Source organism: Lepidochelys kempii, chromosome 2 (assembly GCF_965140285.1).
Source record: "Lepidochelys kempii isolate rLepKem1 chromosome 2, rLepKem1.hap1, whole genome shotgun sequence".
NCBI classification, from domain to species: domain Eukaryota; kingdom Metazoa; phylum Chordata; order Testudines; family Cheloniidae; genus Lepidochelys; species Lepidochelys kempii.
Genome location: NC_136381.1, coordinates 160,179,734 through 160,203,870, shown reverse-complemented (window position 1 = coordinate 160,203,870; position 24,137 = coordinate 160,179,734). Strand labels below are relative to the sequence as shown.

Below are 24,137 nucleotides of genomic sequence, written 5' to 3'. Positions count from 1 at the left end.
CCAACCCCCTGCGCTGAGGCAGGACAAGTATACTTAGACAATCCCTGACAGGTGTTTGTCTAACCTGTTCCTCAAAACCTCTAATGACGAGGATCCCACAATGTCCCTTGGAGGCCCATACCGGTGCTTAACTACCCTTATAGTTAGAAAGGTTTTCCTAATATCCATCTGAAATCTCCCTTGATGCAGATTAAGCCCATTACTTCTTGTCCTACTTTCAGTGCATTTGGAGAACAACAGCCTTTAACCTATTGGAAGACTGTTATCAGATCACCCCTCAGTCTTCTTTTCTCAAGACTAAACATGCCCAGTTTTTTTTAAGATTTCTTCATAGGTCAGGTTTTCTAAACTTTTTATAATTTTTGTTAATCTCCTCTGGACTCTCTCGAATTTGTCCACATCTTTCCTAAAGTGTGGTGCCCAGAACTGGACACGGCACTTCAACTGAGACTTCACCAGTGCCCAGTAGAGCAGGACAATACAACATTCCTGTTAATACACCCCAAATTGATCATAGCCTTTTTAGATACAGCATCACATTGTTGACTCATTTTCAGTTTGTGATCTACTATAAACCCCAAATCCTTTTCAGTAGCACCTAGCTATTTACTCCCCATTCAATAGTCATGTGTTGCATTTTTTCCACCGTAAGTGAAGTATTTTGTACTTGTCTTTATTGAATTTCATTTTGTTGATTTCAATTCTCCGATTTGTTGAAGTTGTTTTAAATTCTAATCCTGTTCTCCAAAGTTCTTGTAACCCCTCCCCAGTTGGTGTCATCTGAAAATGTTATAAGCATACCCTTCACTCCATTATCCAAATAATTAATGAAAATATTGAATAGTACCAAACTCATGACAGACCTCTGCAGGACCCCATTAGATACATCCTCCCAGTTTGACAGCAAACCATCTTTGAGTACAATCTTTAAAGCAGTTATGCACCCACCTTATTGTAACTTCATCTAAACCACATTTCCCTTGATTGCTTGTGAGAATGTCATGTGGAACTATGACAAAAGTCTTACTAAAATCTAGCTATATCATTTCTACTGCATCCCTCTATCCAGTAGGCCAGTAATCACGTCAAACAAGGAAATCAGTTTGGTTTGGAATGATTTATTCTTGACAAATCTATACTAGCTATTACTTATTACCCTATTATCTTCTAGGTGCTTAGAAAGTGATTGTTTAAACATGTTCCAGTATTTTTCCAGGTGTCGAAGTTAGGCTGACTGGGGTATAATTTCCCAGGTCCTCTTTTTTCCCTTATTTAAAAATAGATTCTATGTTTGCTTGTCTCCAATTTTCTGGGACATCACCTGTCCTTCATGAGTTCACAAAGATTATTGCTAATGTTTCCTAGATTGCTTCAGCTAGTTCCTTAAGTACTCTGGATAATTTCATCAGGCCCTGCTGACTTGAATATATCTAAATATTCTTCAACCTGTTTTTCCTTATTTTGGCTTGTGTTTCTTCCTGCCTTCCCCCCATCATAAAATAGTGAAGCTTTACAAGGTAGAGGCAATTAGGCGGTCAGAAGGTGTGCCATCAGGATAAGGGCCTAGGGGTTACAACTCTTAATGACAGGAGACTAGAATGACCACAAATCTCACTGCCTTCAGAAGGAAGTGTAAAACTCACTTTTGATTTAGCTTATCAACAGCCACAATAAAACCACAAACAGAGAAGAAGGGGAATGGAGAGGAGAAAGGAAAAATAAATTATTGAAAAGAAAACCTGTCATGGTTGCCTTAGGAAATGATGAGAGGAAATAATTTCACTCTCTGATTATTTTCTCTTTTTAATATACTTGGCTTCTAAGGAAAACGAAGCAGTGCTAGACCATACACCCTCAGAAGTCTGATACTGCTGTAAAAGGACTGCTTCTTCGGGAGCCTGGGAGACATTTTCCTGTCACACAATTAAAAAATGCTGCCAAACTAGGTGTATTTTTTAAGTTTTACACGAATCCTCACAAACGGCACTCACTTTTGATTTGCAGTACATATTCTGAGCTTAATTACTCCAGTCATACAAAGTCTCTCTTGCTCTTTCTACGGGGCCATAGACGGGGGCTGAGTTCTATTCCCAGCTCTGCCACTACCCTGCTGAGTGACCTCCACCGCTCCATGCCTCAGTTTCCTCCTCTGTAAAATGGGGATAATGTACAGACCTCCTCTGTAATGCACATTGCTATCTACTGATGAAAAGTGCTATATAAGAGTTATGTATTATTATTTTGTGCCCACTGTTAGCATACATATCTGCCTGTAACTTTCACTGGAGCCTGCCATAGGTTGAAAGTTTCTTGTTTTTCTCCTGATGCCTCATGTCATCTTCTGGGTTACTTTAATATTATGTGATTGAATTATATTTTCCTGAGCTTATTATGACTGACAAAAATGTATATTAGAGTGGCTCTTGGAGGTACTAGTCAAGATAGTGGGTCCCACTGTGCTTTACAATCACATAAGATGACATGTTCCCTGCGCTGAATGAAGGGAACAGTGCTTTATGGTTGGGGGCGGGGGGGAAAGAGGAAAACTGCTGCAAAAGTGGAGGAGAAGTCAGCATGGTCTCTGACTCATCCCCTGGAAATGAAGGGCTTAAAAGGGGCAGCTCTGTGTCTGAAGCCCCCTTTTACACAGAGCAGGCTGAGGCAGTATCCACTCTCCCTTCCCTTGAGGTGGTGAAATACCAGGTTTGGTCAAGACCTGCTGTGGGCATTATGCTAGCTGCCCCTTTTTTAGGGGGCCTGGGAAGGAATTTTCCCTTACCACCATTTTGGCCTAGGTGCAGTTGGGTTTTTTTCCGCCTTCCCCTGCAGCGGGTTCAGAAAGGGCTCCGTTCATGCATGGCATGAAGTGGGGTAGGCCATACGTTGCAACTCATTATGTGTGTGGCAGATGTCCAGTGCAGGTACTCCATAGGAAAGGCATACAGTGACCGGATAAATGGCTTGAAAAGGATATATAAAGGAAGGGTTTGTTAAAGGAATGAACGGGAGGGGACTGGGGACTCCTATGATTGGTATGGCAAGTGATGCCCTGGATTTGAGGGGTATGTATACCCCAGAATGTGATCAAGCTAACTGCAACCATATTATGTGCATTCAGCCACCCTGAATTAATGAAATAGAACACCGCCTAGTTAAGGATTGATGTGGAGACAGGCTTTCAGAAACAAGGTCAAAACTAGCTATAGTTTCTGCTCATCCAAATGGGAGGAGGGGACAGACAAGTAAACAACTGAGACTGAAAACCTTGGTAGTTGGAAAACCTTGAGTCTAGACGCCTCTGATATTAACAGTTTATTGAAAGTTAGAAAAGTGATGATCCAGTAGGGGTCATTATGACCTATGTGTTTTGTAGAAGTTAGTTACAAAAGATTAGCTAATAGAGTGTACTTTGGAGCAGTCCTCTGTTGCCATCTTGAGAGACATTTTTTCTGACACCCTTTCTCCCCTGTGGGTGAACAAGTGGCCACTGCAAACCTGCTGTTAATGCCTTAATACCATTCTAGATGGGAGGTAAATATCTGGGATGTGCTAAGGAGGTTCTCAAACTGGGGATCATGAGGTTATTACATGGGGGGCTGCGAGCAGTCAGCCTCCACCCCAAACCCCGCTTTGCCTCCAGCATTTGTAATGGTGTTAAATATAAAAAAAAGTGTTTTTCATTTATAAGGGGGGTCGCACTCAGAGGCTTGCTGTGTGAAAGGGGTCACCAGTACAAAAGTTTGAGAACCACTGTCTAAACCTATTGCTTATGTTTGTGTGTGCTTAAATCTAATAAACTGCAATTTTAGATATAGCACACTTACTGGCATGAATCTTATCAGATGGAAGTGCCTGCTTCCTTACACCGCCTGGAGTAAAATAGTTAAGTTGTCCCTGTTGAGGGTTCTGAAAATCCCAGATAACACAGGGAGCCAACCCACTTTCTTATAGCCCACCTTAACCCTCCTACGGGGGAGGTTGGATGGTAAGGTCCCAGCAATGGATTGGCTGGGGGCACCTGAATGGAAAAAGAGGGGGTTCTGGGGGAAGCTCCCTAGGTTATTACAGAATAAACATGGGGTTACCTGTACTGTACACTTTTATCTGCCAGGTAGTACCCGACATGTATTAATAAAGTTACAGCCTGATTAACCCCATATCAAATGTCTCCTGTCCTTCTTTCAGTATAGCCAGACAACTGTGTAACTCTATGTGCCTTATGAAAAGCTCTCAATATTCCAAGACTTGCAATAAAATCAGAACTGGCAACATGGCATATCTAGAGAAACAAACCAAGTGCTTTACTTAAAACACATACATACTGTCAAGATAGACACCTACAGCCAAGATAATCTAAAAAGAAGTGGCTTTTCAAATCCAGACCTGTGAAAGTATAAGCCATTCTGTTCTATGGGAACCCAGTCCCGTTCTCCGTAAAGTCAATGGCAAAACTCCCGATGATGTCAACCAAAGTAGGATTGAGCCCTCAAGTAAGCAATATAGAAATAGTTTCCTTACTGTCCCCTTCTTTTCTCCCACCCCCTTCTACCCAGACCAAAGTTTCACACCACCTGTTGTTTCCCGATGGGTTGTTATTAGGGCTGGTCAAAAATTGGCTTTCAATGGAAAATTGTGTTTTCAACTTAACAAAATTTTTCATTAGAAGTGTCTGATTTTTGTAGAAAATTTTGATTTTTCATTCAAAAAAAAAAAGGTTGAAAACCAAAATATTCCTAGCTGGAAATATTCCCAGGATGTCTTTTGGGAATAATGGTTCAGTTGCCTAATGTCTCTGTTCTCTTTTATGGGCAAAGCTGTCCAGGCAGACTACATCCCCCATGATTCAGCATGGCTAGAAACTTCCCTGATAGACTGCTTCTCCTCTTCAAGAGGACAGACCATGGTGCATCATGGGAAATATTGTCCAACCAAGGAGCCCAGTGTATAGAGGAGACTGGGAGCATGAAACACCTGGACTATAACTCCCTTGAAGCACCACAGCTGCATTTCCAATTAGAAATATTTAGATTTTTGGCTGAAATAGTTTGGTTTCTGAATTTCCATTCCCCGCCCTTCTCCCAACCCAGCCCCTCCAATTTTTTTTTTTTTTTAATATTCTGGGGCGTTTTTCAATTGGCACTCGAGACCTGAAACAAAACTAGCTGACATGAATACATTTCCTAAGAGACTAAAAAGAATATTGGAGCTCTCTCCATTTTTCTCTATACTCAGGAAGGTTATGTTACTGATTGTTAACAATTCTATTCAGCTGAAGTACTCAGATACAGAGCTGATGGAGTCCTTATAAAAACTGAGATTGTTCTTAAAGACATTATGGGCACTTTGATTAATAAAATTAAAGGGCTTTTTTGTGAAGAGATTCTAATTACCCATTTCTGCATTTGTTCTCTCTGCCTCCTTAGTCCCAGTTCTTTAAAGGAGCTCTGAGAGTAGAACATTAAAATCTGAAGTCAATTTTCATTATTATAACACATGTAACTGCCATCTGGTCACTCAATGTGTAATCATATTTACATGCCACTGCCACAGTGGAAAGTAACAAAAACAATGACAATTAACGTTAAACGTTGATATACCAGTATATATTGACTCTAAGATAGGAAAATTTACTTCTTAACTTTTGCACTCCCTGTTTATGAAAGAACTGTTACATTTGCAAGAGATTAGTTACATTAATGTTCTCCCTAATGCAACGGTACTCTTTTTAGCTTGAATGAACTCCAGGGTAATCACTGTGACACCTTACAGACACACCCTGTCCTTTTCTGTACTTGCAGAAATGGATAAGAAAAAGCTGACTGTGGTTCTGATAGAAACAGCATTTTAATCTTGCGGAAGTCCTGATATGCTTAGGGTGTTTTCTGACTACCTTCATACACTGAGAAGTATGTCACGCTATTACAGCTGTGCAGAACTCACCTGTTTCAAAGCGCTGGAGTTTTGGCACACCGTACTGATGGATTATGGTTCACATGGGACCAGAACCCCAGAGTTTACCCTGGTATTTCAGTTGAGCAAATCAGAAATTTTGTTGAAAACAATGGTCCAATGAGAAATGAGGGGTAAAAATTAACTAAAATGCTCAGGAAAAAGTTCCCATTTCCTATTAACTCTCCGGTTTATTTAAGCACCTACATCCCGGGTGAAACCATGAAAGATGACTGAAAATGAAACTGGCATAACGCACCTGGAGTCAAACTTTTCATAGGTCATGGAACACCCACCCCAATGCCCTTATCTGGTGCTCTCTTCTGCAGAAACAACCAAGTGGCCAGCTAAACCCAATTCTTATGAGGGGGATTCAGGCTAGCCTCTCTCAGGGCATCAGGGTGGATTTAGCTCGCCTGTTTCCCCATCTGTGAGCAGGGCTGTGAGGGAATGCTCATTCCCCACACCACCACACGTTCCCAGGATATTTTCTGAGGAGTAGGCAGCTTTGCCACCTCCCCGTTTTTACATCAGGGAGACCTAGATGGCTCTGCTAGCTTCTGCAGCTGTCTATACAGTGACATTTAGTGTATTCTGGGGACTATTAGCCCTTTTCTCACTCCGCCTGGCCACCACAAGTCTGTCTTTGCTTCAAGCCTAGAGGACACTCCAAACTCATTTTCGAACTGAAAAACCAAAATGAGATTTTAAACACCTCCCAAATTATGTGGAGGCTGTTTTTTTACTTACAATGAGCTATCAAAATGGTCATAGGGTCAGAAGTGGCTGCTAAAAGGGCAGCATGTGCCATAGAAGAGAATATAAAAATATTATGCTCTTTCCCTTGCGCTCCCATCCTGCCAACTCATCCCTCCAGCTCAGCTGCTGCATTTTGCAGGCACATCGGGAACTTCAAACTTTTGCTGAATTGGGGATCAGTGTTCATCATCGTTACCTACAAGTTTATTTCACAGTATAAAATAATGATTGAAAAAGTGCCTATGTAAAATTGGCCATTTCTTAGTCAACAGATCTGCTCCCTCGTATTATGAGTTATAGCTAGTGTACTTATTTTGAACACAGAAGAAATGCTTTAATACTTGTTAGTCATAAGAGCATTGTAGAGCCAATAAAGCTAAGAGTATATGAACTGGCTGCTATTCCACTGACAGAATTATTAACTGCATTCCAAATACAGACTTATTACTGGTGATGACGCACAAGTCAGAGAACACACTTGACTTTCAGATCCAAGTAGCTAGAAAAAAATATTTGACTGTTAAAACACTGAGCAAATTTGATATGGAAATCATTGAAAAACACAGAATCCCACAAAACAGTTTTTTCCAGAGTGACTTTCTGAGTATAACTACATTTAACTGGAAGCCTAGTCTGCATAGAAACATGGCTGTGACACTCTGTACCTCAAAATAGCACCTGTTTGGTTGAAATGCTTGGGGAAGCTCAGCTCAGATTACAAAGGCTGGTGCATGTCCACTTTCCTTTGACAAAGTGGCAAACTAATGAGCTTGCATGGTCCAAAGGAGTCTTGAGCAGTGTAAAACAGAATATTCCTCAAGTGCAAGGTGAGGGGCTGGTTTGATTGGCTAATGCCTCTCTCTGTATGATTCATGAGTGGCTTTGAGCGCGTTCATGCAATTTCACTGAGTGTGAGTCTCCACACGCTGATGGCTGAGTGATCGCAGCACCTGGAAGGGTTTGCCAATGGCACAGCAGTGTGAGAGACAGCCCAGGCTGGAGAATTAAGGGGGCACAAAAGTCCCACAGTTCCAGGTTGTACCACTTAGCATAACTTTGATAAAGTTAGTGATAAATCTGGCCTACTAATGGATAAATTAGAAATAATGTTTTCAATAATATCTAGATAGAGACATGAAATCCACCAAAAACAGACAATCATATGACCAGTGGCTTTCCACTGAAAGTATGGCTCTTGCAGTTAGTTAACCCACGTTGGAAAAAAAATTTCCAAGATGTTTTCATAGGTTTTTTCCCCTTTCCTCCATATTCCCTCCCTGACAAGTTTAAAGCACATTAGATGGACAAAAGCACATTAATACTTGGTGTTCTTAAAGCATTATACAAACTAACTGGCTAATCCTCACAATCTGAGGTAGTCAACTTTTACCGTCCTCATTTTATAGGTGGGGAAATTGAGACAAAGAGACCTAGTCAAGACACGAACTGCTGTCAGCAGCAGAATGGAGAACAAACCAATCCAGTCTAACTGAATGGCACTGTCCCAGGAACCATGCAAAGTCAGCTGTGTCACAGCTTCTCATGAACTTTTGTGAAGTGGTTTCTACATGGATATTTTTGCTTGGTTTAATATCATATGTCCCATTCTGTTTTGTGTCATGCCTACTGTGCTTTTACATGATTTTTTGGCATTGTATATCCCACGGAACATTTTTGGACCTCCCAAAATCCAATTCGCCTGTTGTGTTAACAAGTATTTGCAGTTTGCTTTTATTTACTTGATTGAATGCTAAATGGTCTCCTTTAGTACAGCTTGATGTATAACCATCAATCAGTTTCCATTTCTATTATTATGCAGTTTCTGCAGCGCTTTGTATCTGTCACTACCTTTCTGCAGTTAAGGTGTGCCAATAATTGTCCTCTTCTTATTATCTCTAATGATCCCCATGACATTCTAGCAAGAAACGCCACCTCTAAGATGTTCGCATTGTTTATGGACAGCATTTAAAGTCCTTTGCTAGCTAATCAAATGTTTCATCTGTTTGGTTGCAAGCACTGAATACATGATGCTCCAGTAATATAGTTTTCCTCAGAGTACAATAATCCCCATACATTCTCATATGAATGTCAATTTGGTTCACTTCCCAGTTTTCAAAACACAAGTACCTTTATATCTCCTGTTCTCCTGAATAGCAGTATTAAGTACTGTAGCTTTTCCAACATTATCTCTTTGCAGCATTCAGATAGCTTCAACTATTTTTGGTCTTTTCTAGTTTTTTTAAATATAAATATTGTTCCAGTCAACATTTATATGAAGAAGCAAAGAGCAATTCCTGAAGAAGTAGAAGATAATTTCTGGTAAAATCCTTAGTTTCACTCCAGTCAGCACCATAAGCACAGAGCTTTCCTGTTTTTATTTATCTGCTTCTGATCCAACCTCAGTGTGAGAAGGAATGTCACCACCAACCAAGAGGTAAATGCAGCAACTGCTGGCCACTACTGATTGGCAGCCTCATAACAGCTGGGAGAATAAAAGAGCAGAGAAGCAGTGGGGTGGAATGGCTGCTAGAGGAACAAGCAGGCCAGAGAAAGAAGGTTCTGCCTAGCAAGCTGGTGAGAAGCTGCCCCAGAGTGACAATCAACCCAAAGAAGGGATGCCCAGAGCCACAGGCTGGAGATGCCTACAGAACCAAAGGCAGTAGGAGAGAACTCAGGGTATAGCAGGAGAATTGTGGAGGACTGATTCTGCCTGCCTGGCTTAAGAGGCCTGAGCTGGAACCCAGTGGCGTGGGTGGGCCTGGGTTCCCCTACCTGCCTCTAAAAGGCCTTAAGAGCAAAAGGGGTTCCAGGCCCCTTGAGGGCAAGGGGGATATAATCCCCAGCAACATAAGGGAAAACCTGTACACCCCAGTGAGACAGATATTAATGTCCTTGGCTCCAGAACAGGACTATAACACACAAGAAAGGGGACTGACATCCCCTCTGATCTGCGCAGACACTGCAGTGCCCTATCTGACCAAAGGAGGATGCTGACACACTGGGGTACCAGACTACAAGGCAAGTTATTCACCATTCTATATAGCTTGGGCAGGGGGAAACAAAAGGGCCATGTTCTGCTCTCTTACGTTACACATTTTTTCATTTTCGTCATTTGTTGGTTTTACCCACAGATGTGTGGTAAAAGTGCAGGGGGCGGGGAGGAAATGACTCCATACTCTTCTCTGTTTCAAAAGATAGATCTTACATTTTATTTTGTAAAATGCATTCATGATTTCACAAAGAGATTATTGGCAAGTACAAATAAAAGGAAAAAATGTTGTTCCCAATCACAGGCCTCTGCTTAATATGCTGTTGGAGACATTAATGGCACTAGTGGATGGGACCATTACCCATCATCAGGTCTATCCTGTTTTAATGAAAGGGCATTGGTACGCATACACAAAGGCTTACATATCATGGCATCCTTGAAACTATTAGTAACTACCCAACATAAGCAGTAATTATGACAACTTCTTATACATAGTGTTATAAGAGCACAAGCATCTTAAAAATCTGAAAGTTTTGCACCTTCGATTTCTCTCTCAGATAGGAGGTAGGATGTTTGGGCTGCATCCTTACTTCAGGTGATTTATGTGGCCTTTAACCTTCAGCTGCACTCTTAACAAGTATGCATAGGGATATGCACAGTGGTATTCAGTATCCTAAGGTCGTATGTTAATAAAATTCTCACAAAATTACATTAATGAATACTTGTTAAAATAAGGTTGTCATCTTTCCAAACGTTAAACAAGCACATGATTCCATCTCCAGAGACTCAAGTTCAAGTACTAGTTATTTTACTAGTAAAAGTGAGTTTGTTGTTGTCATCCTACTCCTTCATTTATGCATGTCACAAAATTGGATAAGTCTCTACTCAGGGGAATCCAGAACTGAGAAAAATGTTGTCTGATTAACATTGTTCCTAAGGTGCTCTGAAAATGTTTTAGACCATGTTGCTTCAGAACCTGGTCTGAACGAACACTGAAACCCCATCTTCTTCCTCCTCTTGCAAATATAATATTCCCTTGAATTCTCCTACACAGGGGAGAGAGGAAGATAGTAAGAAATAGGACAATAAGAGAATTATAAATCTTGTTTGGGGAAATTTCTCTATCTGGTTTCATACCCAGATTTCATATACCAGATAGAAAACTAACATGGTTGTGTAGGGTAGCAGCCCCATGACAAGTATATTATACAACTTATTTTGCAATCAAGGATAAATTTGAGAGCACAAAAACACAAAACGGGCACAAAACTGACTCACTGTTCATAAACACTTTCAGTTTCCTTTTCGAACTGCTGTGTTCTGAATCAGTGACCTCAGTGAAGTACAGAAAGATTCCTAACAAAATATTTTAAAATGCCGTTTTAAATAAAATATGCCTACTATACATTTATACCTGGTGCTTAGAAACCATTGTTATAGATGCCTTAGAGACATCTTAAAAAGCTCTACATGCCCCCTTTTCCCCCACCCCAAATATCTTCCCCGGACAAGATTCAGGTTTCCTTCACCATCCTCTCTGCTCTGCCCATGTTCCTGGTCTTGTCTGCCCATTTGTCAGCTTCTCTCATTGGTGATTTCTACTAGGCAGCCCCCTGTGCATGGTATGATCTTCCCGAGCTTAACCATAAAGGTTCTTTTCACATTTAAGACCCTCTTAAAGATCCACTTCTGCTATGATGTATACAGAGAATCAAGCTGATTGGCATATAAACTGCCCCTCCCCTCTCTGTTTATTTGTATCTGTCTGGAGACTGGGAGTTCCTTGGATCAAGTAGCCGTCCCTTCTTGAATGTCTGGAAAGCACCTAGCACATGGTAACTGATACCACAAACAAATCACTAATAATACATGGACATAGCAGAAGCTTCTGTGGGCCAGATTCCAATCTCACTTACAGCAGTGTAAATCTAGAGTAGCAATTCCACTGATATCAACTTGACCATGTCTCTGTCTTAAAATGTATGAAATTTCTTTAGATTAATAATCTTCTCTTTTTTTAAAAAAAGAAATAGCTCTATATCTAATAGAATGGTATGTGATCTGTACATAGGTGTTTTCTTACCAGTGTATTTCTATCTTACACATGGCACTATCACATGGCAACATTACAACGAAAAAAAACCTTAATTGGAAGTAGTCATTGCTGAATATAAAAATTCAACAGCAGGAATGTTTCTGAGCAACAAAAGTTTCAAATATGCTCAATTTGCTCAGTGAATGATCAGAAAGCAGCTTCTCCTTTTACAATACAATCTCTTCCCTGTACTGACATTTTCATATACTATACAACAAAGTGGACACTACTATGCCTTATATAGATATTCCTTATAGGGATTCCACACTAACATATCTGAACATTAAAACGAAAATGTTCAAACTTGGGTGCTGAAAATTACTCATTAGTGCCTCAATATGTGCAACACCCGTTGACTTCCCAGAGGCGCCTCTTTAAATCAAGACATTGATTTGGAAACAGGAGTCTAAATGTGGCTATAAGTGCCTAAGGGACCCAAATCTGAACCTTTTTCGCCAAAGGATCCAGTCACAACTGATCCTGTCTGTACTTGCAAAGTACAAATGAAAAGTCTGAACTTGCACCCTTACTTACAGCAGCAGCAGACCTTACTGCTTACAGACTTGTTTCCTAAACTCATCAGCTGAGCTTACAGTTCTAAAAGCCTCCTACTATAACCCATGTATTTAAATGAACCAGTACAATGGTTCCTCAAACACTTTTGAGAAATGTATTGCAATGACAAAGCTGAGGTTAGAAACTACATTCCATATATCAGCCTGAGTAATGCAACTGCCAGAAACAGAAGACAACCCCTGAATCTTTGGGGAAATCTTTTTCCTCTTACAAAACTAAAAATTCCTTCAATTTTGAAATATTATGGCAGTTTCATGATGGGAACTACTATTTATTTGGAGCTCAGTCCACCAACACCAGAGTAAAAGATCAAGCATCACTGCAAGAATGAACCATCATTCCTACACCAAGTGTACTAGTGATAACCTTTTGAATCATGATGTGCCAGATGGCTGTTTCCTAATGACATGTTGCTGCTATGAAAATTTGTGAAGGAAAAAAAAAATTGAAATATCTATGCATTGTTGACTTTATGCTTATATTCGGTATTAAATCCTTTTTACACTCAAACAGCTCCTACTCTACTTCTTAATGTGAGCTCATTAGATAACACAGACAAACATATTAAGAAATGGTCATATTCAGCTAACCATTTATACAATCAGAAACTACAGGAACTGTTAGTAAGATTGTGTCGTATCACATTGTTGTGGTGATAGCAATGCAATCAATTGAACAGCCATATAATAAGCTGCATGTAACATGGCCCTCTCACCACCAGCACTCCACCCATTAATCCATCTTCCATGGGGTATGGATTCATTTGCTACAAATCTTCAAACAGCAGCTTCTTTCCCCTAGCAAACCAAAATTTACCCCTTTACAATGCAGTGCACCATGGGGAAATATTCAGTACTGGCCCATGACAGGTTTACTGTCCCATAATTCATGCCTAATGGGAGCTAGAAACACAAGCTCTGTGTGGTTGGGGCAAATCCCAGTTTCCTCTACTCACTCTCCCTAACCAGTAGGTTCTGAGATACTGGGGTTTTAAGTCATGACCTTTTTTATGTCTAGAAAAGATACTTAAGATCATTTTTAGAGGTTTTTAAAATGTATTTGTTATAATTTTCCTCTCCCTTCAAGTCCAGTACTTCTGGATCACCTAGCTTCACAGGAGACATGCCAAAACAGTCCCACAAGAATTTTTGTATATTCTCTGAAACAGCTTTTTCCTGCGTGGCTTACGCAGAACACACGACAGTGTGATGTGGTATAAAGGTGATACTAGCATGTTATTGAGATGACTACCATTATTGACGTGTGTAATGTGACACTCCCAAACTCATGCTGGTACACCTTTATAGCACGCCACCATCTATGCTATCCTTACCTGGGGGTAAACCATTTATGTGTGATCTAGCCTAGCCTATAGTGTTGTACAGCCAGTGGAGCAGCCCAAGGGAGAGCTTCTTATTTAGACCTGGCTCTGGGCGGTAGTAATTGTTGTTAGGCTCCCAACCACTCCATGCCCTCTCCTGACCTTCCCACCTACCTGTACAATGGGGGGTACATAGCAGCTCTGTAAAGTCTGCTTCACTCTCATGCACAGAAAGTGGTGGTAGGGTGCATCAGTCCAAGAAAGTAAGGTCACCTACTGCCCCCTCTCCTGCCTTGCATTAGCACATAGGACAGGCCATGTTCTGGCCCTTAGATTGTAAGCTCTTTGGGGCAGGGACTATCTTTTTGTCATTTGTGAATAGCACCTAACACAATGAAGCCCTGATCATTTATTTGGGCATCTGGCGCAGCCATAATACAAATAGTAGTAAATCTCCCAGATAAGTTTAGGTAGCATTGTATTCAGTGCTCTGTTGTGCTTTAGGTCGCTTGTTTGTATCTATGTTTCTCACATACTTGTTTGGCTTTTTTGTTTCTCTTTTTAAAAGGATTGAGGATTCATGAGTGTGAATTAGAGCTGGTCAAAGTTTAAACTAACATTTCTTTTGGTTGGCGGGGGGAAAAAAGGCCCAGTGAATATGTTCATGAAAGATTTTTAGGAGATTTTAAATATTCTTTTTTTCTTTTTTTACTAAAACTCAAAAATGAAAAATTGGGGTGAGTTTGCTTTCCCCCTTCTTCCAATTCTCCCTTCCCCCTTTTTCAGCAGCAAAATGGAAAAAGAGTCACAAAGAGGAGGCCGCAGTTCCTGGAGCGAGAGGGACTGCAGGATGAGAGGGTGGTGGGAGAGACTGCGGAGGAGGGTGCAGCGCCTGCCCAGAGCTAAACCCCAGGACAGCCAGGAGGAGGCATCACTCGTTGTGAGTGACCCCTGTGACACCTGGGCCTGGCCCCATCCATCCCCCTGCACCCCAGGTTTGCTCCACTGTGACAGGAAGGGGGAGCACTGGTTTCCACCTGCATGCTCACCTGCTCACACCAGTGAAGACATTTTACTTTTTCAAAAGGTGTAATACCTTCAGCCACTGTGAGGGGCACGGGTGGCTCAGCTTTTGACAAGGCATAATTAAGCTCTTTCTGCCTGATTATAACATGCCTGCACTTTTTTTTTTAACCTGGTTGGGGATAATTAAATTAGTGACATAAATATAATCCTAATTATCAAATTTAATCTTTAAAAGCATATTGAGACTAGACCATTCTCACTTCCAACCCTAAATAACAGAAGTTTCTGCTGAAGGGGAAAGCAGGTCTCTACAAAACAAAGATTAAAAGGGCAGACGTGCCAGTGTACATTACTGTTCTGCAAATCAGCAGGGATTCATATACATATGAGACAGCTCTCAGATCAAATACCAAAATGATTTAATCTTTACAATTGCGGAGGAAATAATAAAAGTGAGTGGTGCTAGATTATGAAAAGATTTAAGGCTAAACATTAATTCATACCGTGAGAAGAAAAAAAAATCTTTCCAACCTTCATTCACTAGTTCTTGATTTCAACCAGGACAGAAATAATAGGAGATGAACCCATGCCTGTGATTATTCTCCTCCCAGAGGACAGAACTGACACTGCTTGTCTAATAACCCTTACCAACAAAATAATGCTGTCTTGAGAAGAACTATTTGCCCCACTATCCTATTTAGAGACAAAGTCCTAGAATAACTGTTAACAGAAATATGAGAAAGTAATTATTTGGAGAAGACAAAGGTCAAATACCTAAATGTTATTTGTTTTGTTACTGAAAGACAGAATGAGAACAGGTGACAACTTTGAGTGACCACCGCATTTCAAGGAAATAAGGGACAATTTTATAAATAATTCAAGACTAAATTTATTATTAAGAGACCAACACCCATGATATTTTATTAGTTGTACAAAATTATGCACAACAACAAAGTCTACACAGCACCTTAGTATTGTATGATTTTTTGCATGATTATCACTGAAATATGGGATGATGAGCACCATCTATTAATTTGATATGGGATTTGGGACATTAGGCAACAAGTGAGGATTATTTATTTCTTAAAAGACAGGTGCTCACTCTAGTGCCCTTGATTCTTCTCTCTGGGTGCATCTGTATATACGGCTGTGCTCATTATTCTTGCAACAACTCCCACCGAAGTCAATGAGAGCGTTCTCTAGGAAAGGAGTACAGGAACAGACCCATAACTGGAAAAGTACTTTGGGATTAAATGTAACATACTATATTAGATACAGTACGCCCACTTCTTCTCAAAAACATGATACAGCTTGAATGTGATTTTTTTCTTTAGTGCTGTGATTTCATTATAGCAAATCATTCAACATAAAGTATATTAGATCCTATTGCTTAAGAAGAGACTCTGAAACATTGTTGATTTTTTAACTGTTTCTAAATTAAAGGTTAATATTCTGACCCTATTTTATAAGTAAGTGTTTAAGGCCACGGTCACACGTTGCGTGTACTCTCTTGCCTATAAGATAGGAATCAGTTTAATAGCCTCCATGCATATGTTTAGAAAGTATTGCACAATCTGTCAGTTAATCGTCCTCCAAGGAGAAACTTACAGATAAACTTTTGCTTAAAAGGAAAGTCTTAAGGCTTATGTGTTAAGCATAACAGACCCCTGATGATTTAAGGAACTGCACTAGTTCTTTTTATCTTTTCACAGAGCTTTTATAAGAGGGATTTTTTTTTCCCTCCTGGAATCAGTGGTATAATTCCCATTTATTTCAATGGGAGTAGGGTTAGGTCAATGCTGAGCACTTTGGCAAATCTCACCTTTTATTTTAGGCTGAGCAGATCTGTGTTTTATACCCACCATTAATTTATTTCCAAAGCATGAGAACCATTATGCATTTAGGGCTACAATCACTCAACCAAGCATCCAGGACGAGTAGTGGGGCTGTGAAATGGATGTCTGTATAGAGACTGGGAGAGGGACCCTACTCATCCCAGGTCACGGTGTGACAGCAGAGCTTCTCAGTGCAAACCACCAAACAACTGCAACAGGCAGCAGAAACTGAACTGAAAATTATAGTGGGGGCTTTGCTTGATTTGAAATATGTAAAGAAGTAAGATACTCCCCAAAAAGACATCAGCCCTAATTCACATATAGTCTGTAGAAGGATTCCAAAAAAGCATAGGCTTAAAAATTGCACAAAGTGACAAACTTAGATATACATAAAGAAATGACATCTCTAGGTGCAAGAAAGTTTGGGCTTCCCTACTTTAGAGAGAGGTTCTGCGGAACTGAGAGATCAAAACAGGATTCCTCTTGCATCTACCTTGTAGATGTCTTTGTTGGGAAGATCCTGAGGCTAGCCGTAGAAGCCACCCTGCCTCAGATCAAGCGAGCCTTGATATGGCCTTCTAACTTTTAGGCCAGTCACACCATAGCAATGCAAGCTACAATCAGAGAGCATTTCAGCATGGTCCACTTAGTGACAGCATCATCTAAGGAACTGATGTCAATTGAAAACAAAAAGTTGGAAGGACTTTGAATGCTTTAGTTCACTCCAAGTAGAACTCCAGGGCATTTATCCTCTTGCATTACGAGAAAGGCTTTCAGATGGGTATACTGGGGGTGGGGGGGTATGTTGTCAAGACAAGCTCATTAAGGTGAGATAAGGACACTGTCCACCTTGGAGAGGAATCTTGGATAACTCCAAAGGACCACTTTGTAAAATCTGGTATAACACAGATCAATCCCTAACGCTTGAAGCTCACTCATTTTGTAAACGGATATGTCATTCTGGGATGTATTCACAGGAGTTTCATAACACACTGGAGGTAATTGTTTGGGGTTACACAGCACTGGTGAGGCTTCGGCTGGAGTACCATCCAGCTTGGGCACCACACTTAAAGAAAGATGTGAACAAATTGGAAAGAGTCCAGAGGAGAACAATAAAAATGATGAGGTATAGAAAACATTACCTATGAGGAAAGATTGAAAAAAATGGGCATGTTTAATCTAAAGAAGAGAAGGTTCGGGAAGCCCTCATAACAGTCTTCATATACGTTAATGGCAGTTATAAAGAACGGTGATGAACTGTTTTCCATGCCCACTGAGGGTAGGTCAGGAAGCAACGGGCTAGTTTGCAGCAAGGGAGAATTAGGTTAGATATTAGGAAAAACTTTCAAACTCTAAGGATATTTAAGCACCGATACCTGTCAAGTGAAGAGTCTGTGGAATCCCCATCATTTAAAGACAGGTTAGACAAATACCAGTCAGGGATGGTCTAGGTCTACTTGATTCCTGCCTGGCATGGGGAGAAGGACTAGGTCATCCAAGGAAAACACAAGCAATACTATCCTGTGCAGATAGCCATGACTAAGCATTTCACAAAAGCTTGTGGCACCAGTGCCAACCCAAAAGGCAAAACACTGAATTGGCAGTGCTGTTCCTCTACAACAAATAAGGTATTTCTAGTACTTGGGGAGTATTCCTATGTGCATGTAAGCTTCTACAAGGTCCAAAGTTCATAGTCCTTTGCCATCCTCTAGAAATGGCATGATGATTCCCCCGGTGACTATCTTGAATTCTTTTATTGACCACATATGCATTGCACCCAACTGTCTTATTCATCATCAGGAACGACTAGAAATAATTTTTCCCACTCTTTCACCTCTTGCTCAATTACTTTCTTTACCAGAAGGGATGAGTTTTCCTGCAGCAGACATGGAGAAGCCCAACAACATTCATTCAGCTAAGGGAGGGACAATCTGAAGGTTAGTTTGAAAAACTTCGCATGCTCCGGACCCATGTTTACAGATGAGATGGAGCCCTCCATGACACAAAGCTTCTAGTTGTGGCCCCAGTAGGGAGATCCTGACAGGTTACTGAAAACTGCTGGTTGGCTAAATGCTCTGGAGCCTTTTAAACACTCAAAAAAATTACATCCTGAAAGGCGGGGAGGGAGGGACAAGCAAAGTAGAGATATCTGAATGCCAGCTAGATTGGGCAATTCAGGTCACCCTGCCACAGACTAACATACAATTTAGGGTTATCATACATTCTATTTTATGCTCAATATTTATTTTTCCCTGGAAACATTATAAAATATCTAACACCCATAGTCTACTGTAACAAAATCTATTAAGGCTTGATTTTGTGGCGTGTGTGTGTGTGTGTATATATATATATATATATATATATATATATACACACACACACACACACCACAAAGTTTTCCAAAATGGATACCTAAAGTAGAATCCTAATTCCCTTGTTAGACCCTGATTCTGCAATGTGGGTGCAGAGATTTATTCACAGAGAGCTCATTGAAAGACCCGATCTATAGACACTTAAAAGACTTGATTTTCAAAAGTACTGAAGTTATTAGGAGCTACTGGGTTCTCAGCACTTTTGACAATCAGGTCACATGTTTCAGTGTCAATAGGGATTTAGAATCCTAACTTTAAGTACCTATTTTTAAAATTTTGGCCCAAGTTTATTTGTCACACACAAACCTCTTTTCAAACTTTCACAAATATGAATAACTGATGTCAGAAATGCTACGTCTTCAAATTAAAATTCTATAAATCTTTGTTTCTTTAAAGAAAAAATCCTCAAACATCTCAAACTATACCTTGCTCTCTTTCACTCTTTTCCTCGTTTTTGCCTTTTGATGTAAATTTTAAAGGCCAGTGTTACACATTAAACCATTAGTGGGTTGAACACAGATCCTATAATCTATTGCAAGAAACATTTTCACAGAAGTAATAAAAGAGAGTGACAGGATAAAAATATTCTTAGTAAAACAAGCATATTGACTTGATCACAAATCTAGGATTGGATCTGTGGGTATTTTGCTCCCTGTTTCAGAGTAGCAGCCGTGTTAGTCTGTATCCACAAAAACAAAAAAAGAGTACTTGTGGCACCTTAGCGACTACTCCTTTACTTTTTGCTCCCTGTGTTATTTTAACTTTTCCAAAAGTCTTGTAGCCACAGCAGCCATGGGCATGGATCTTAAACATATAACAATACATCATTATTCTTATTGCCAATATAATATCGGCTTGGGTATGGGAAAGCAAAGTTTGACTTTGAAAAATAAAAATCTATACAAAGAGAAATGTCACTCAGAGAAGTGTTGAGATTAAAATCCTTACCCGCCTAAATGTTGTGAATTGTACTGTTCTTTTTAAAGCTATTTTGTCATTATTTCCCTGTGAAGATGCGTCATTTTACACCAACACAAGTACAATTTTAAAATGTTATAAATATATAAAAAGGAATGTCCTTTACTTATGTCACTATTGAGACCAATGGAGATAATTTAAACCCTGTTTAAAGGTGACCTGAAAAGGTGGGAAAACAAGCAGGGCTTGGGTCCTTTTTTTTGCTGCTTTTAGCCATATAGAACATTGCTTTTTATTTTTAAATGGGCTTTCCCCCTGGCTTTTTACATTCGAAATTCAAGTCCTGCCTAGGATGGTGAACCAGTTTGGTGACATCCAAAGGGCGAAGGGAGGGAAAGGTGAGCAAGGGACAAGGGAGAGAATATTTTTTGCCAGACTAATTAGAGCGCTTGTCTCAAACGCTAGGGTCCGGGCCTGACCCTTTCAGCCGGAAACACCCAACCTTTGCGGGGGTAAACTCTGTGCTGTCTAGCTCTGGGGCGTGCTGAAAGGATGTTCCGAGTGTTTGGGGTCCTCTCCTGCAAGGAGCCCGCACTTACACTCCAACCACTCCACTTGCCAGGGCTTCTTCAAACTTCTGCGAAGGAGGGAAACTCGGTGTGTTACTTTCGGTTTAGCTGCGGCGCGTCAAGCCCGAGGGACTGTGCCGAGTGGGGGGAGGCCAGGGCAGAAGTTGTATAAGCAGCTGCCTGTCCCAGGCCCGCTCAGTGAGCGAGCCGCGCCCACAGCCCCTTCCCTGGCCGCAGGGGGCCACCCCCCAGGCACCTTCACTCCAGATCGGGTTACCTCCGAGCCTGCGGAACTCGCTTTCCCGCATCCCCTGCATGCTGCCCCCGCCGTAGCCGTAGCCGTAGCCGGCCCCGGGGGGACACATGCGCTGGAAGGACTGGAAGGACAGCAGCTCTCCCCAGGACGGCGGCGCCGCCTGCTGCTGCTGCAGCTCGGCCCTGCTCCGCGGCTTCCCTGCCATGATGCAAGGCCTGAGCTGGCGCAGACTTTCCTGGGCGAATCCCTCCCAGCACAGCACGGACGCTCAGCTGGGGCAGGCGGAGATCCGGCGAGCTCCTCCCGCCGCCCTCCCCCAGCAAAGGGCGCGCCACCCAGCGCCCGCCTCCGCCCTCAAGCCCTGTTCCTACCGCTGGCTTCATCCCTGCGCCGCGCACTCACAGCCCTCGTCCCGCTGCCGGAGGAGGGGAAGCACCTGTTCGGGGTTATTGAGCGAAGCCCCGGGGTGAACGAACCCAATGGTGTCATCATTAGTAATAATCATTCATGATTGTACTGTATTTCCCAGATTCAGGATTGGCTTGGATCTGAGGTTGGATGTTCCCTGTGTCATTGTGACATTCCTCTAGGGCCTGTGGCCGAGGTATTCTGGAAAGAAAAGAAAAGACAATCCTCTTCCAGGTGCCTGTTCATTGCACTACCAGACCCACATGAACGGGGGTGAGAGGAAGCGAGTTAAAGGCTGACCTTGCAAACCCACCAGCAGCCAGCAATTGCCCCCCTGCCCCGGCCCTGGGCAATAACTGTAAAGGGACCTCAGAGAAGTTGGTGGCGGTGACGTTGGATTAAGGGGGGCAGGTGGGGAAGAAGATAGATGAGGAGGGAGTTTCTTTGGCAGGAAGGAAGTAGAGAGAGCAGGGGGAGGGCAGCAGGTTCTTCCAGAGGAGAAACAGAATGTAACCACCAAAATAAAGTGGTGATGGGGGAAGTAATGGAGTAGTTTTCGATCCCAAAGTTGGGAAACAAAGAGTTGGCTCCACAGATGAGCTCACTTACCCGCCTCATGAAAGCTCCTAGGTAGCACCATGTCCACTGTGTAAGCTCAAAACTTGTGTCTTTCACCAACAGAAGTTGGTCCCATCAAAGATATTACCTCACCCACCTTGTCTCTTTAATATACAAAAGCAGGTTGTGTTGCTACACACAACATGCCTGACACCCGCGTCTCCCCACCCTTACTAAACAAGGTAGTGAAAAGCAAAGCCACCTTACATAGTATTGGCATAACAAAATATAAAGGTGTAGGGAAATGACAGACCCCTGAGGTGTTGCGCAGGTGAGTATAACCCACCAAGGGTTCAGTTACACCCCTGGGCTTGATCTGCTGTGTCCATTTATCATTACTGTCCATTCTTGATCTTGTGCTGTGTAGTGTCATACCATCTCTGCTACTTCTCTCCTTTGTCCCAGGCTGAGGCACAGATTTTCCTCATCACTTTTTGTTGAGACATCTTGTACGATTCCTGGTAGCTCAAGGAAATCTTTGTCGCGCTCATACTTCCTGGTATTTGGGGTGTTGGAGACTATGCACCACAAGCTTAACTCTGCCCATTCAGCCCAACCTTCTGTATACACTCCTTTACCAAAGTATCTAATCCTGTTAGTTGAGGATGTTAGGTGTAGTAGGGTGTGGTATTGGGAGGGGACAGTTTGGTAAAGGGGTGATGTCTGGCGTCCCTCGGGGGCAGAGTTAATGCTGTGGTGTATGGTAGTATCATAATGTGCCTAGGCAACTTTAGGTGGCTTAACATCCCAGAACACAACCCTGGCTATGGTGTTTCTACGAGCTGCCACCATTATCTGGGTGTGCCATCCGTTTGAGTGTGAGCATGATAGTTACTATGTATGTGTATAGCACTCTGTGTCCCATCCCAGGACTTAATTCGCCCCCGAACCAGGGTTTAGATCCCTCTGTGTCCACCCCAGTACGGTATATCTGTGTTCCACAGAAGTCTGTCCCCCTCCTCCATTTTTCTATATCTTACTGTCACCTACAAAATTGGTCTCCAAAAAAACCTTACACCCTCTAAAAACTCTGCAGCAAGTGAGCCCTACAGGTCAACCTGGTAATCATATTTCAGGAAAAATATCAAACCCAAACAGACATTATTACAGAAACATGGAAGTTTTACATATTCTAAATCAGGGGCTCCTAAACTGAAGTATGTGTACCACTGGTGATACATAAGCTTATTAGAAGTGGTACCACAAAAATTCCAAACAAAACCTTTCAGTATCAAATGAACAGTCGCATGCACTGCAGTACATCCGAAAATACCCAGGAAACAAAATGCGTGAATAACACTTGGCAATCATGCCAGCATAGTAGTTTTATTTAGCAGTATGTTGTACACTGTTGCTGTGCAGATGGGCATTGTACTCTCATTTGCTGCACAGCTGGCTGGCTTTCTGCTAGGCCTAGCTGTCAGTTTGTGCTGGGCCACACAGCTTGAGCTACAGAGATAAGCTTGTAAAGTTCCATATCATGCCACCAGAACTTCTCATGCCCAAACAGACACAGGTATACAGGCATGAGTCAGAGCAGCTGCATAACCCATAGTCTCATGAAGCCCCAAGATCAAAGGGCCTTCACACAGGAAGGCACTGCAGAGCAGGGGCTCCCTTTGCACTGACTGATTGCTCTGCAGGGCTGAGAGGCAGGTGCTGCATGGGAAATTCCCTTCTGGCTCTGCAGGGAAGTTTGGAGGCATGGGGGTCAGTCTGGTGGATAAAACCTTGGCTACAGAACAAAAAGTCGTCTGGCTCTTCAGCAGCAGAGCAGATGGCTGGCTGCAATATGAGTTTCCTAGCAGGGCAGAGGCACTGTGCAGTTTGTCCAGCATTTGCAGACATCCAGAGACCTTGCTTGGGATGAGGGTGGAGCTTCTGTGGACCAAGACACACACACACTCACAGCAGAGCCCCTCTGCCCTTTTACACACAGAACCCCCTTTTCATAAATGGCACTTTTTTCCATTTTCTCTGAGAGCGACTCAAAACGTATATCTTTCTTGATTTGCGTTTTGTCAAAGGGAAGCAAAGTGAACTCTGGTTTGTGTTCAACAACAATCCAGATAAGAATTGGCAGGAGCTTTGAACTTATATTAGACAAGTTAAAAAGTCAAGCCACTGAATATAGTTGAGCAGCATACCAAAACACATCATTGTCACTGAAGACATATTCCATTGTTTCTTGTAACTTGAATAGCACTAGAGACAAATAATAATCATAAGGGCTGCTTCATTGTGTATCTTTCTGATGTCTAAAAACCTGAGATGTTTAAAAAGACTATTATAATCAAACATTTTAGGCTTGCTTAGGCATTTATTTTATTAGAGTCTAGAAATACTTAAGCCTACCAAGGCCTAAAATAAATGCACACAAAAAAAGAGACATTTGAATGTGGTACTTCAAAAATCTATTTTTTAAAATGTGGTATGGGAATCAATA

The 24,137-nt window shown here is 41.7% G+C and overlaps 1 protein-coding gene across 1 annotated transcript in view; it reads right to left on the bottom strand.

The window, feature by feature from the left end:
- Window positions 1-20,987, bottom strand: part of MOCOS (molybdenum cofactor sulfurase) — a 403,086-nt gene extending 382,099 nt beyond the window's left edge. The window contains exon 1 of the mRNA XM_073332641.2: window positions 20,687-20,987. Coding sequence (XP_073188742.1) covers window positions 20,687-20,870 — 184 coding nt within the window. The 5' untranslated portion in view covers window positions 20,871-20,987. The remainder of the gene's footprint in view (window positions 1-20,686) is intronic.
- Between the last annotated feature and the right edge of the window lie 3,150 nt (window positions 20,988-24,137).